Source organism: Lytechinus pictus, chromosome 5 (assembly GCF_037042905.1).
Source record: "Lytechinus pictus isolate F3 Inbred chromosome 5, Lp3.0, whole genome shotgun sequence".
In the NCBI taxonomy this organism is placed as follows: domain Eukaryota; kingdom Metazoa; phylum Echinodermata; class Echinoidea; order Temnopleuroida; family Toxopneustidae; genus Lytechinus; species Lytechinus pictus.
Window position 1 is genome coordinate 15924619 of NC_087249.1, and position 13713 is coordinate 15938331.

A 13713-nucleotide genomic window follows, 5' to 3' on the forward strand; every position below is an offset into this window, starting at 1 on the left:
TGCCTTACTGGTACAACTCGGAAGAGATCCGTTAAATTGTCCGTCATCTCCACACCTTGTAGCGAGGTCACCTTCAAGGAGATATCCCTCCGCACATTCAAACCTACACTCAGTCGACCAATCAAAACTGGAGTTTGAGTCACATGACCCATTCAGAGGCGTGTTATAGTTAGGGACAGAACAGGTAATAACTGAAAATATCGCAAAAGAAATTGTTGCATATCCAATATTAAAATCTTGCGTTATAAAGTTAAGAAACATGAGTGTCGGTTATGCATACGCGATCGTTCCGCACTTGCATTTTAAACCGGATATATATCTCAACAGATCTGAAAATTAAATAAGGACTCGTTGATTAATGACAAGGATTTTAAATCGTGTAGCCTTGTAATATACTGCTTACGATTATAGTTTTAAGAGATATTAATGCAAAAGCGCGCCACGTCATCCACTTAGAACATCGTCTGAATATTTAAACCTCAAACGGTCCCAGATTCTCAACCAAAAATTCAGCCTTATTATCAACTTTTGATGCGTATGCCTACCCTCCAATAGCGAGGTCATCTTTGCAATGTTCTTATCTATCAGAAAATTCCTTCTTACAAGCGTGAGTGCCTTACTGGTACAACTCGGAAGAGATCCGTTAAATTGTCCGTCATCTCCACACCTTGTAGCGAGGTCACCTTCAAGGAGATATCCCTCTGCACATTCAAACCTACACTCAGTCGACCAATCAACACTGGAGTTTGAGTCACATGACCCATTCAGAGGCGTATTATAGTTAGGGACAGAACAGGTAATAACTGAAAATATCGCAAAAGAAATTGTTGCATTTCCAATATCAAAATATTGCGTTATATAGTTATTAAAGAAACATGAGTGTCGGTTATGCATACGCGATTGTTCCGCACTTGCATTTAAAACCGGATATATATCTCAACAGATCTGAAAGTTAAAGCAGGACTCGTTGATTAATGACAAGGATTTTTCATATCTTATAGACTTGTGATCACTAGCGTACCTACGGGGGGGGGGCAGGGGGGGCACTCTCCCCCCCTAACGAGTCACAACCCATGCAAAAACGTATCTTTGCCCCCCCTGATGGGCTTGAAAAACCTTTTTTGCCCCCCCTGACGAGCTTTAAGACCTTCAATGCCCCCTGACGAGCTTGAAGACCTTTTTTTTTTTTTTTTTTTTTTTTTTTTTTGCTTGTCAATTTTTATCTGGTACGAAATCCTTTATTTGTGACCGAAGACCTTTTTTTTTTTTTTTTTTTTTTTTTTTTTTTTGCTTGTCAATTTTTTTGGCGGACGGTTTTGCCCCCCCCTGTGGAAAATCCTAGGTACGCCACTGCTTGTGATATACAAATTAAAAATATGGTTTTAAGATATATTAATGCCAAAGTGCGCAATGTCATCCAATTAGAACATCGTCTGAATATAAATCCTCAAACGGTCCCAGATTCTCAACCAAAAATTCAGACTTATTATCAACTTTTGATGCGTATGCTTACCCTCCAGTAGCGAGGTTCATCTGTGCAATGTTCTTATCTATCAGAAAATACAAGTGCGAGTGCCTTACTTGTACAAGTTGGGAGGGATCCATTGAGTTGTCCATCATCCCCAATCTTGCAATATCGTCCCCTTCGAGTCGATATCCCTCTGCACATTCAAATGTACATTCCGTCGACCAATCAACAATTGAGTCCGAGTCACACGATCCGTTTACAGGCGAAGAATAGTTCCAAACAGGACACGCAATGGCTGAAAATATTCCCAAAAAAATTGTAGCAGATCTAATCATTCGCTTTTTAATGTTCGATCCTTCTGTAAGGGCACATGCAAAATTTATTTCTTTTAACACTAGAAAGCTAAATAGGCTCACGGTCTCCTTGAATAACCTTGGCCAAGATCTTGAAATAAACTCTACATGTTACTGACAACAATTGTCATATTTCAACCAACTTGTTCGTGGGTTGAAGAAAAAAATATGAGAGTCGTTGTATTTTTTTGTAATTTCTGTTATTTCTTACTCTTCGATTGTCCTGCATCACAATTAAGCCACCGGTTTTTTTTCCATTATGCCTATATGACCCAAATTCATCTCACACCACCTTTCTGACATCAATTTTCTAATTAGCCTTGTGTTAATTATATATCATATTTATATTACTTTATGTTTGTGTGCACAAAATACCGTCCATGTCAGATTATTGGAAAGGTCACGGCAACGCGACAGGACCTTTCATTAGTAAGGTGCCCTGGATGTACAGCCTAACGTACTCCGACTTCTTCTTTGCATTGACGCCTCCAGGCGACAATGCTCTGTTGTTGTTCCGTATTCCTATTCCGCCTTCTTCTTCTTTGCATTGACGCCTACAGGCGACAATGCTCTGTTGTTGTTCCGTATTCCTATTCCGTCGTCTTCTCCTTCTGTCTTCTTCTGTCTGCTTCTTCCAAAAAATCCCAATTCGTTTAACACGTAGTTTTTGTTAGCTCTGCCCTGGCTCCGTCCCTCGTCCAAATTTATCCAAATTTGAGAGATATGTTGTCCAGCATCATTAGTTGTGCACCTCGTCTTCCATTTTCCAAAATCACTCATGCATGACCATCCAGGCGCCATTTTGTAAATTTCAAGTCCATTTGCATACCATTCCTAATCCCGTCCTAACTCCCTTATCCTGCATGCTACATACTTCTAACAAATTGCAATAGATTGGTTAAGAGTTGCTCGTTCATATAAAAACTACGATTGCCCTTCAAAATGCCGTCTATTTGCCCTAAATTCAAATCCAAGATAGTTTACGTTCAAAATGTTCATATTTATTGAAATGCAAAGTAGCAAAATCGTAAAATAACCATAACTTCCTTGTTTTTATTCATTTCCGTCTCATATTTTCATGGTTCACTAATGGTACCATCCTTCACAATTCAACAAAAATTTTACGCATCAGTGACCATTCAATTTACAAATAGTGCCCTCTATTGCAAAGTCAACAAATAGTAAAATGACAATAACTTTGTTGTTATCATTCATTTCGGTTTCATATTTTTAGGGCTGGTTTATGGTATCATCCTTCACAATTCAACAAATTTTTACGCATCAGTGACCATTAAATTTACAAATAGCGCCCTCTATTGCAAAGTCAACAAATAGTAAAATGACAATAACTTTGTTATCATTCATTTCGGTCTTGTATTTTCAGGGCTGGCTTATGATCATTCTTCATAATCCATATGCTTTTTACGCATCAGTAACCATTAAATTTTCAAATAGCGCCCTCTATTGCAAAGTCAACAAATAGTAAAATGACAATTACTTTGTTGTTATCATTCATTTCTGTCTCATATTTTGAGGGTATGCTAATTGTATCATTCCTCGTATAAATCCATATGTTTTTACGCATCAGTGACCATTACCTTTAAGAAATAGCGCCCTCTATTGAAAAGTTGAAAATAGTAAAATGGCCATAACTTCCTAGTTTTCAATCATTATGGTCTCATATATTCAGAGTTTGTTAGAGGTACCGTCCCTGATAATTCGAACGTTTTCTTACGCATCAGTGACCATTACCTTAATAAATAGCGCCCTCTATTGCAATAGTGAAATTGCTCTAACTTTCTTGTTTTTATACATTTTGGTGTCATATTTTCAGGGTTTGCCTATGGTATCATCCCTCATATAGAAAATGGTTTTAACACATCAGTGGTCATTACCTTAATACATAGTGCCCTCTATTGAAAAGTTGAAAATATTAAAATGACAATAACTTCCTTGTTTTTATTCATTTGGGTCTGATATTTTTAGGGTTTGCTAATGAAAACATTCTTCATGATTCATTTTTTTACGCATCAGTGACCATTACCTTTAGAAATAGCGCCCTCTATTGAAAAGTCTCAAAATTGAAAATTGCCCTACCTTCATCGTTTTCAACCATTTTGGTCTCATGTTCTCAGGGTTCGCTTATGGTAACATCTTTCATAATTCACTGGTTCGTTACGCATCAGTGACCATTACCTTAATAAATAGCGCCCTCTATTGCAAAGTCGAAAAATAGTAACATGGCTCTAACTTTCTTGTTTTTATAGATTTGTGTCATATTTTCAGGGTTTGCTTATGGTATCATCCCTAAAATGCCAAATGTTTTTGTATGCATCAGTGACCATAACTTTTAGAAATAGCGCCCTCTATTGCAAAGTCGGAAAATAGTAAAATTGCCATAACTTTGTTATCATTCATTTCGGTCTTGTATTTTCAGGGCTGGCTTATGATCATTCTTCATAATCCATATGCTTTTTACGCATCAGTAACCATTAAATTTTCAAATAGCGCCCTCTAATATTTTGAAAATGTAAATCATCTATAGTTTTCTCTCTACCTCCTTCTGTTTCTTGCCCTCTATTAAATCACAGACGTCAATGCATGTACATCGTTCTGATACGATTGCAGTTCTAGTCTTCTTCTTCTTCGTCTTCTTCCCTGAGTACAGACCACCTTCTGGTATATATTCAGGACTATGAGGTGACCTAACAAGTGCAATACACTGGGTGGACACCCTACTCTTTGACGAACATTTGCGTCCTTTCCTATCTAAGCGACCGGGCTACGCCGCCTCCTTTACCATGAAAAATTGGTCACTGTCACCCCCCCCCCTCCCATTATCAACGAATTGCATGAAGAACGCATAATGGAGATCAACTCTCTTTTTTATTCATTTCAATACTTACTAATTAGTATTTTACAAGAGTGGATACACCCTTAGACCTTGAAAATACGATTTTTTTTCAATCTCTTTAAAGCTAACACCACTATTATTAAATAATTTCGAAAAAATTTAACACATATGTAAACTAATGAAGAATGTTCTGAGACTCTCTCGCTTGCCTTTATCGGATTTTGGTTTCATATTGAAAGCGCTTTTTTTTTCTTACCAAATCCTACAATCAGTAAATTTCATTATTTACTTACTTTCACATCCAATCTCGTCAGATAACAAACCATTCGACATGCATTGCACAGATGAATTCCCAACGAGATTGTACCCAGTAGGACAGCTAAATTCACATCGTGTATTCTCGGGTATGGTTGTTCCTGAGGGACACAGACTGTTGGTATTATTCAATGGTGAACAGTAGTCAACCGGACAAAATACATCTGTATAATTAGATGGATAGATCATTACAAATTGAGTACATCGTAACTTAAATAAAAGCATGCTGAAATGTTGAAAAGAGTCATATACATGTAATACAAAAAATATAATATATATATCTGCCCTTTTCCAAAATAACATACAATGTTCAATTTTTCGCTTTCAAGCAAAATAATTTGGCAAAAAAATTACAACAGTAATTGATTACTTCTGTCAAGCCTTGAGTGATAAGTGGCGAATGAACGAGCACACAAATACCACAATGTCACTCATAGAAAGAATAAGAGCTACAGATGCTATCAAACTTTTTTTATGACCCCCCCCCCCAAAAAAAAAATTAATAATAATAATAATAATCATAATAATAAATAAAGAATAAAATAAAATAACAACCCACACACAACGTCTCGAGGCAATTTTGATTTTATATTCGGCTTTGGTAACCCTGATTTGATTTGTTTTATTTCGACAAGGTGCAATATACACACAATACAATACAAAGAATAGCTGAGCTCAAGAATTAAGATCGATTTGAAACGTTGATGTTTTATTATTATCCATGACGTTTAGCTGAAAAAGATTTTTAATTTTTTCGAACACAAATAGGTGGCAAACATTTTAAAGAGGTTGTGATCATGTCATTTGTAAATGGACACACCCGCCGCTCAACCAACAGCGGTCAGTGCATGTTAACAATCGATTTCAACGATGGTAAAGTATCTAAACGCCTTCCTGGCATAGCGATATACTGTGAAATTCATATTATTCAAAATTGCAAGGACACGTAAAGGAAAGAATTTCAAGCTTTTCAGTGCTTACCTTGGGGAGGGGTAGGAACAATGCCCCGTCGTCGCCGCCGCCTTGCCGAAGCCTCTGAACCATGATGATAACAATAACACAAACAACCGTGATTAATCTTCGTCATTTTATAATTTCGAGGATATTTTTCAAAAGATATATCAAATATAAATTCTCCTCATTTTAAACTAGCCTACAACATAAATCCATAACAAAACCCAGAGAGAAATAAACTAGAGAAAAACTGACATTCAATTGGCAATGGCGACGAGTTGGGTGGTCTGTTAGAGAAAATACAATAAAATGAAGACTTTAAAGTATATAACTTTTATTGTCTCGGATATAAAAAATACGAAATAGGGCGAATAACTAAACAGAACAATCGAAAAACCCACAGTGATCATGGAATTTGCATTTGCATATTTTGATAACGTCATAAAACGCAAAGTAGTAATTGAGTGTTTTGACACCATTTTGATGATGTCATAAAATACCTAAATATCAATAATCTACTATTTTGATATTCTACTGTGTTTTGAATGAAAAAATGGGGGTCCTATTTTCGTTAAAATGCACGCGAGACAGTCTTTCTTCTGTGCTTCATTTCCTTCGTGGAAGTTAGTCGTAGAACGTTGAAAGCTGAATAACGTAAAACAATGTTGATAACTAAATGATTAATATAATACTATGACTTTCTATGATACATAATTAAGTTTGCCCCCCCCCAAAAAAAAAAAAAAAAAAAAAAAAAAAAAAAACTCGCATATAATATTAATAATAACAGATGGGATTTGTGAAACGCTAAATCCACTCTGCAGAGTGCCAAGGCGCATTGAAAGAAAGAAAGAAAGAAAAAGAGAAAAGTACGAATACAATGATAAATTAAGGAACAATTAAGCATTGAATAGACGCGTCTTAAGGTAGCGTTTAAATGTGTCAATGGAAGTGCATTCACGGATAACGGGGGGGGGGATCATATAGTGAACAGGGCCAGCATGAGCAAAAGCCCGTACCCCCATGTCTTAACACGTTTGTGAACAACTATAAGGAACCAGAGTCGGATTATAAAATCCAGAGCACATTCATGATGCTAGAGCTGACCACAGCACAAAAGGATTAAACAAAATCCAAGAGATACCAGGCATGCTGGCTCTGTACAAGATTCTAACAAGATAATAATAGAGCTGCAGCACAGACTTACAAAGTCAAAGTAACAAAGGAGCATTCAACAAAAGTGACTAAACAGTAAACTTATATAGCAATGCACTTGCACATGAAGTGTAGTAAAAATGGCTACAGTGAATAGAGAGTTCAAGTTCAAAAAAACAAAATGGGATATTACTTTCAAATACCAGCTTACCAGACACTCAAAATAATTTACAGTCCCACCTCCAATATCCGGATTAGTTGGGACCAGCACCAATCCGGATAAGAGAGGTCGGAATGTACCTGCTTCCTGACACAATAACAAACATATGACATAAGAAATAGTAAATAAAGTTACACACAAATTGTAAAAAATAAAAAGAAAAGCAAGAGCTATGTGGAAAGGGCCACCAACAGGCGCACACAACCACACAAAAAAAGAAGAAAAAAAAGAACACACATTGCACACAGCATCTGTTTTGCACCCCCTTAATTTTAGCACAGAACTTTTGATCCTAAACTCGAATTGATACGTACACTCTAAAAAATATTGGGTAAAAGTGCTCCATGAGGGTAATTACGTTTCCAACCAACACTGGGCATTTCTTTTGGGCATTTTTATTTATCCAGTGTGATAAAAATTTTGCCCATTCTTAAGAAATTGCTGCTTATTTTTTAACCTTACTAGACAATATGCTTCCCGCATTGGGTAAAATACTGCCCGAAATTGGTTGGACACATAATTACCCTCACGGTGGTAAAAATTTTACCCAATATTTTTTTGTACAGTGTATGGGCAATGAGTACACACTTCTTTTTGCTTTGTCCAAATTTTGCCTGAAAAAATCCAAAATCAATAGTATAACCCCCTCCTCCTCAAAAGTTAAAACCATTTTTTTTAATTTAAAGTATCCATGTGCTTTTATCGAGCATGCAGTCCAATATAAACAAAGAATGAAAAGGGAAAATCAAATACTGCGAGCAATCATTGTTCTACAATAATCTTGATAACTCTTTTTAACGAACAAATTTTATACGTGCAGCAACACTGATTCTTGTACTGAGTTAATAATGATAATCCGCTTTCATATAGCGCTTAATACATCGGAACGACGCGTCTTAGCGCTTTATATATTATTACCCCGGTAATCGCTCTCGCACACAAAGTGTGCACATCCTCCACTCCCTGGGGAGTATTGAGTCGCCGGTGAGGCGCACACAGAACTGGACAAGCTACAATGACTTTCACATCCTACCGGGTACCCATTTAGCACTTGGGTCGAGAGTGGCAAAGTGTGGATTAACGCCCTGCCAAAGGACGCCAGACCGCGGTGGGATTCGAACACACGACCCTCTGTTAACAAGGCGAGAGTCAGAACCACTACATCACGGCTCCTCCACACAGTTTTACATTCATCGGTCATGCAACCAACCACTATTTACCGAATTATGTAAGCCTAATATTGCCATTTCAACAATTCCCAATAAATTAAAACAAAATGAATAAATGAATTATGTATGAATATGTTAATGAAACAATGCAACCATTGGTCGCTCATAATGGTAATCTATTGCATTATCATACATGTTTTGTACTTTCTTTTTCTTTTCTTTTTTTAAAGAATAATATCTTTTTTCATTGATTAACGTCAAATAAATTTCTGTCTTGAATTCCGATAATCAATATTCGAGTGTGAACATAATTCAAATTATATCTATGTTAAAAGATGTGTGAAATGAGAGGCGTAACTACGGGGGGCACGCGTGCCCCCCCCCCCCCCAAAAAAAAAGGGGGGGGGGAAGAAGAAAAAAGGGAGAAAGACAGAAAAACGTCGTGGGGGGAGAATAAATTATTGTATATTTTATTATGCTATATCATATTAGATAAAAAAAAATTTTCATAACTTTATGAAAAATAAATTCAGTAGGCCATAGAGCTTATGGGTAAAATGCCAATTCGTCTACTGCAAACTCGTCCACTCACCACATGGTCTACTTTCATTTAGTCTAATGCCTTTACGTCAATCCTTATTTCGTCTAAAGACCATTTGGTCCATTAACCATTTTGGTCCAATCGTCACTTGGTCTAATCACCATTTCGTCTTTTACCATTTCGTCTAATGACCAGTTATTCTAATATCAATTCCATTTTCATTCATTTTGCACAATTTAGCCCTTAGTCCAAATAAACCAAATGGTATATGGACTAAATGGCTATTGAACCAACTGGTTATCATACAGAAAGGCATCAGACATGTGCGGATGAGCTGATGGTAGACCATATGACAGTAGATGAGTTGGCAAGTATTGGACGAATTGGCATTAGACAAATCTGAAATACACCGGGCTTATGAGTTCATCAATCCTGGTGCTCATTGTCAGTTTAATAAAATAATCCAGCTGTAATAGAATATCCCGTTTTCAAGTTAAAATGCACCAAATATATTTCCTCGCACTTCGAGTTCTTATTGCATTATGTAGTGACATGTTCTTCTTTTTCATGACTAGGCCTACTCAAAGTGGTTGCCCCTTTTTAAGGTTTGAATATAAAACATTTCCATTCCGTGATTACGTTCACATTAGTGGATTGGTGAGATACGTCTGTTCTTCATTATTTCCTAAAAACAGTCACAATTGTCTTTTTGGGTGAATATATCAACAATTTTCAGCTCGCGCTTCGCGCTCGAATTTTTAAGTTAGTATGCATATGGTCTTAGTGAATTCCTACAAATAAGCCTTAGAATGCACCTCTTTAGGTCTGAATTTCAAATATTTTCAGCTCGCACATCGTGCTTGCATCATTTAGTAAGTGAAATACGTATCTTTTCATGATTGAAATGACTACAAAAAGTGTTTCATGTGTTTAGGTGTAATTCTATCAAAATCAGCAAGTGCTTGGCGCTCGCGTTAGATGACTATGACGAGATATGTATGCTCTTTATAATTTCCTAAAAGAAAGTCCTTAAATGTCGTTTTGGGGTCAATATATACAAACATTTTCAGCTCGTCCTTCGCGCTCGCGTTATTTGGTAAGTGAGATAACTATACGTTTAATGGCACAGTCCTTAAAATGTCTCTATTAGGTCAGTATACCTGGCATTTACACGCGCTTCGCGCCCACTAAGTGACTAAAAAATTTGCTGGGGGGGGGGGGGCATGCCTCGACCCACGGTACGCCACTGTGTGAAATAATATCAAAGTGTCTATTCAGGCCAAACCTCAACTCAAACACATCAAGATTTACACATATTTGTGGTTCATTTTATCATGGGCTGGAAAGACGGCTCGGTGTAAAAACGGCAGAGGTATAAATGGCCAGTCTGAAACTCCCATGCCAAAAAATCCAAAAGCCCCTCCATGTACAGTTGATTAAATAAGAAAGGTTCTGAGAAGAAAATAAGAATTATAATGTTGGACTAATGGAAAGGGTAACATTTTTAAATCATACTTTGGATCTTCTGAGTCAAATCGATAACACCTGAGTTGGTATTACTTATTTTTTTCTTGGACTTACATGCACGGCCCTCTCTTGTCGAATCGCTCTTCTAATATTCAAATTTGAAGCACACTTTAAATCCCAAGTATTGTACTTAATTCATTGAAGGGGAAATTCACCCTGACATATTAAGTGTATTGTAAAAATAGCAGAAGATAGTTAAAATGAAATTGATGAGGGTTTTAAAGATTTAAAAAGCTATTAGAATTTTATTTTTTAATGGTGACGTCATTTGCGAGCAGTTTTTCCCACATATGATGTAATAAAAATTTCAATGAAATGTCATTTTCTTAAAAAAAAAAAAATAGTTTTTATTGTACCTTGAGTATATCAACATACAAATCATTTCACATCAGCTCCTGAAAGATTTGTATGTTGATATACTTAAGGTACAATAACATACAAATCATTTCACATCCGTTCCTGAAACATTTTTTTAGCATGTCATGATCTTTACCTCTGTCATTTTTGCCTCTGCCACCTTTACCTCGATCTGCCATTTTTAACTCCGTCACTTTACCTCTACCATTATTACCTCCACGGGGGCAGTCATATTTATTGCTGTACACATGCGTAACCAAATTATTTCCAGACACCCCCTACACGAGTTTTTTTTTGTGTGTAAGATATACCCCTAATCAAGTTTTCGGTGGCTTCATTTACAAATTTCGGCCCCTAAACAAATTTTCGCCAGAATTAATATGACCCCTAAAAATTTTCACGATCCGTTTTCCCGTTTCTCTTATCTCTAGCTGCCAATTTTACCTCTAGCTGCCATTTTTACCTCTGCCATTATTACCTCTGTCATTTTTACTTCTGCCATTTTTACCTCTGCCATTTTTACCTTTGCCATTTTTATCTCTAGCTGCCAATTTTACCTCTAGCTGCCATTTTTACCTCTGCCATTATTACCTCTGTCATTTTTATCTTTGCCATTTTTATCTCTAGCTGCCAATTTTACCTCTAGCTGCCATTTTTACCTCTGCCATTATTACCTATGCCATTTTACTTCTGCCATTATTACCTCTGCCATTATTACCTCTGCCATTTTTACCTCTGCCACTTTTACCTCTGCCATTATTACCTCTGCCATTTTTACCTCTGCCATTATTACTTCTGCCATTATTACCTCTGCCATTATTACCTCTGCCAGTTTTATCTCTGCCATTTTTACCTGGCACCGGAAAGACACCCCTACCCTCTAAATTGATTTTCAATAATGAAAGAAAATAAATCAGGAGGAAAGTAAGAAAGAAAGGTAAAAGAAATATAAATAATACAAATAAGAAAAAAAGGGCAAAATATGTGCAAATTACATTGGAATTCTCTTTTGGGTTATCTTTCATGTCTCCGAGGAAAATTGAAACGAAACACGCTAAATTTAATTAATGAATAAAGACAAAAAAGATAAATAAATAAGCCAACAAATACATTAATAAATACCTGTGTGATCAGTAATTATGAGGAATGTGCAAATAACCGATATGACCAAAAGGCGATGCATTTTCTCCCGTTCTCTGTTGCATCTGAAATCTGGTAGCGCCTACTTACTAAGCATGTATACGCTGAAAGTTTGTTTTGTGACTCTTTTCGTCAGATGATTAGAAATCCAGATTAGTGTTGCTTGTAGTTTAGGCCAACTAAATCATTTATCAATTACAATTTTGTACAAGGCTACGTGCAGTAGTATGCACCCAACCTTTTCCCCTCATTTGAATTCACTCTACCGTATGCTCCCGAACAATGATATTTTAAAATCAAGATATTGCTTATTGTTGTCTGCTCTTTACCCATGCTTTAACCCCGCTAACTTTGCATTTGCCTTGTAAATACACAAAATATTGCAATAAGACGACGACATTTTCGTGAACTAACTAGAAAAAAAAACCAAAACTTATAACAATTCTAATTGTATCCACCACCCCCCCCCAAAAAAAAAAAGAATATATAAACAAATTAATAAATATTTTATGTTTATCTAGAAAGCCATAGCCCATAGAAGGAAGCAATTAATGTTGTCTCGTTTTCAGATTTATAAACATGTTGCATCTTGATTTCATTGACTTCATCAAATGTTTTACTTGTCATATTTTGTAAAAGAAAGAGCAATTACATGTCATTAATTTAATGAATCTTGAGTGAATTTCACTGCGATAAAAGTGCGACACCTTTCATGTCTTTGATTTGGCAGCTCTGAGAAAGTTCGTGTTGATGGAACATCTTCACCTCTAGCCTGTATTTCTCAGGCGTTCCGCATGGCTCAGTACTCGGACAGGTATTATTCATGATGTAAGTCAATGGCAATTGTGAAGGCATCTTATCACCAATCATACTCTTTGCTGATAATTATGTGTTGTATCGCCAAGTTGAGAAAAAAGATGACCACGGAATTCTCCAGCAAGATCTTTAAAAAATATCAGATTGGGCGAAAGTGTAGGATATGGCCTACAAAGTTTAAGGGGAAGTTCTTCACCCCAACAGAAATTTCCTTGTAGAAATACCAGAAAAAATATATTATCGAGGAAAATCCATCAAATATTAAAAAAGTTATTAGAATTTTGGTTTGTGAGGTCATATACGAGCAGATGTCCTATATGTTATGTAATATATATATATATATATATATATATATATATATATATATATATAGTCAAATGATCTGCTCGGAGATTATAAATAGGTTCAAACAAAGAAAAGTATAAAAACTCCGTGGATAGTAATATTTTAACGAATTTTCGCCCATAGGGCTTTGTCAAGTTATGACAAATTTATTAGATTGCGTCAAAATAATGCATCATAAAAATGCGCGGTATCCAAGCAGTGAGCAAAAGCGCACAAAGGATGACGAAAAGGATACGTCATAAAGGGGAAACGAAAGAAGACAGTAGGAGAAGTAGATAGAGAGAAAATGAGAGAGAGCGCGTGAGAGAAAGAAGAAGAGAGAGTGGGTGAGAAGGAGGGAGATAAGGAAGAAAGAAAAAAAGAAAAAAAGAGAAGAAAAAAGAAAAGGAAAGAGAACAGGAAAGAAAGACAAGGAAGAGAAGGTAAAAGAAAAATAAAAAAAGAAGAAAACAAATATCCACGTCATACGAAATGAGTGGAAAGAAACATTGAGAGAGAA

General features: G+C 36.1%; 1 protein-coding gene across 7 annotated transcripts in view; it reads right to left on the reverse strand.

The window, feature by feature from the left end:
* LOC129261738 (sushi, von Willebrand factor type A, EGF and pentraxin domain-containing protein 1-like) overlaps positions 1-12216 on the reverse strand; it is a 39228-nt gene extending 27012 nt beyond the window's left edge. For all 7 annotated transcript variants that reach the window (XM_064099892.1, XM_064099895.1, XM_064099893.1 and 4 more), the window contains exons 1-5: positions 12036-12216; positions 5972-6025; positions 4969-5154; positions 1582-1763; positions 9-191 (exon numbers count right to left, since the gene is read on the reverse strand). In XM_064099892.1, the coding sequence (XP_063955962.1) occupies positions 9-191; positions 1582-1669 (271 nt within the window). In that variant the 5' untranslated portion in view covers positions 1670-1763; positions 4969-5154; positions 5972-6025; positions 12036-12216. The remainder of the gene's footprint in view (positions 1-8; positions 192-1581; positions 1764-4968; positions 5155-5971; positions 6026-12035) is intronic.
* Between the last annotated feature and the right edge of the window lie 1497 nt (positions 12217-13713).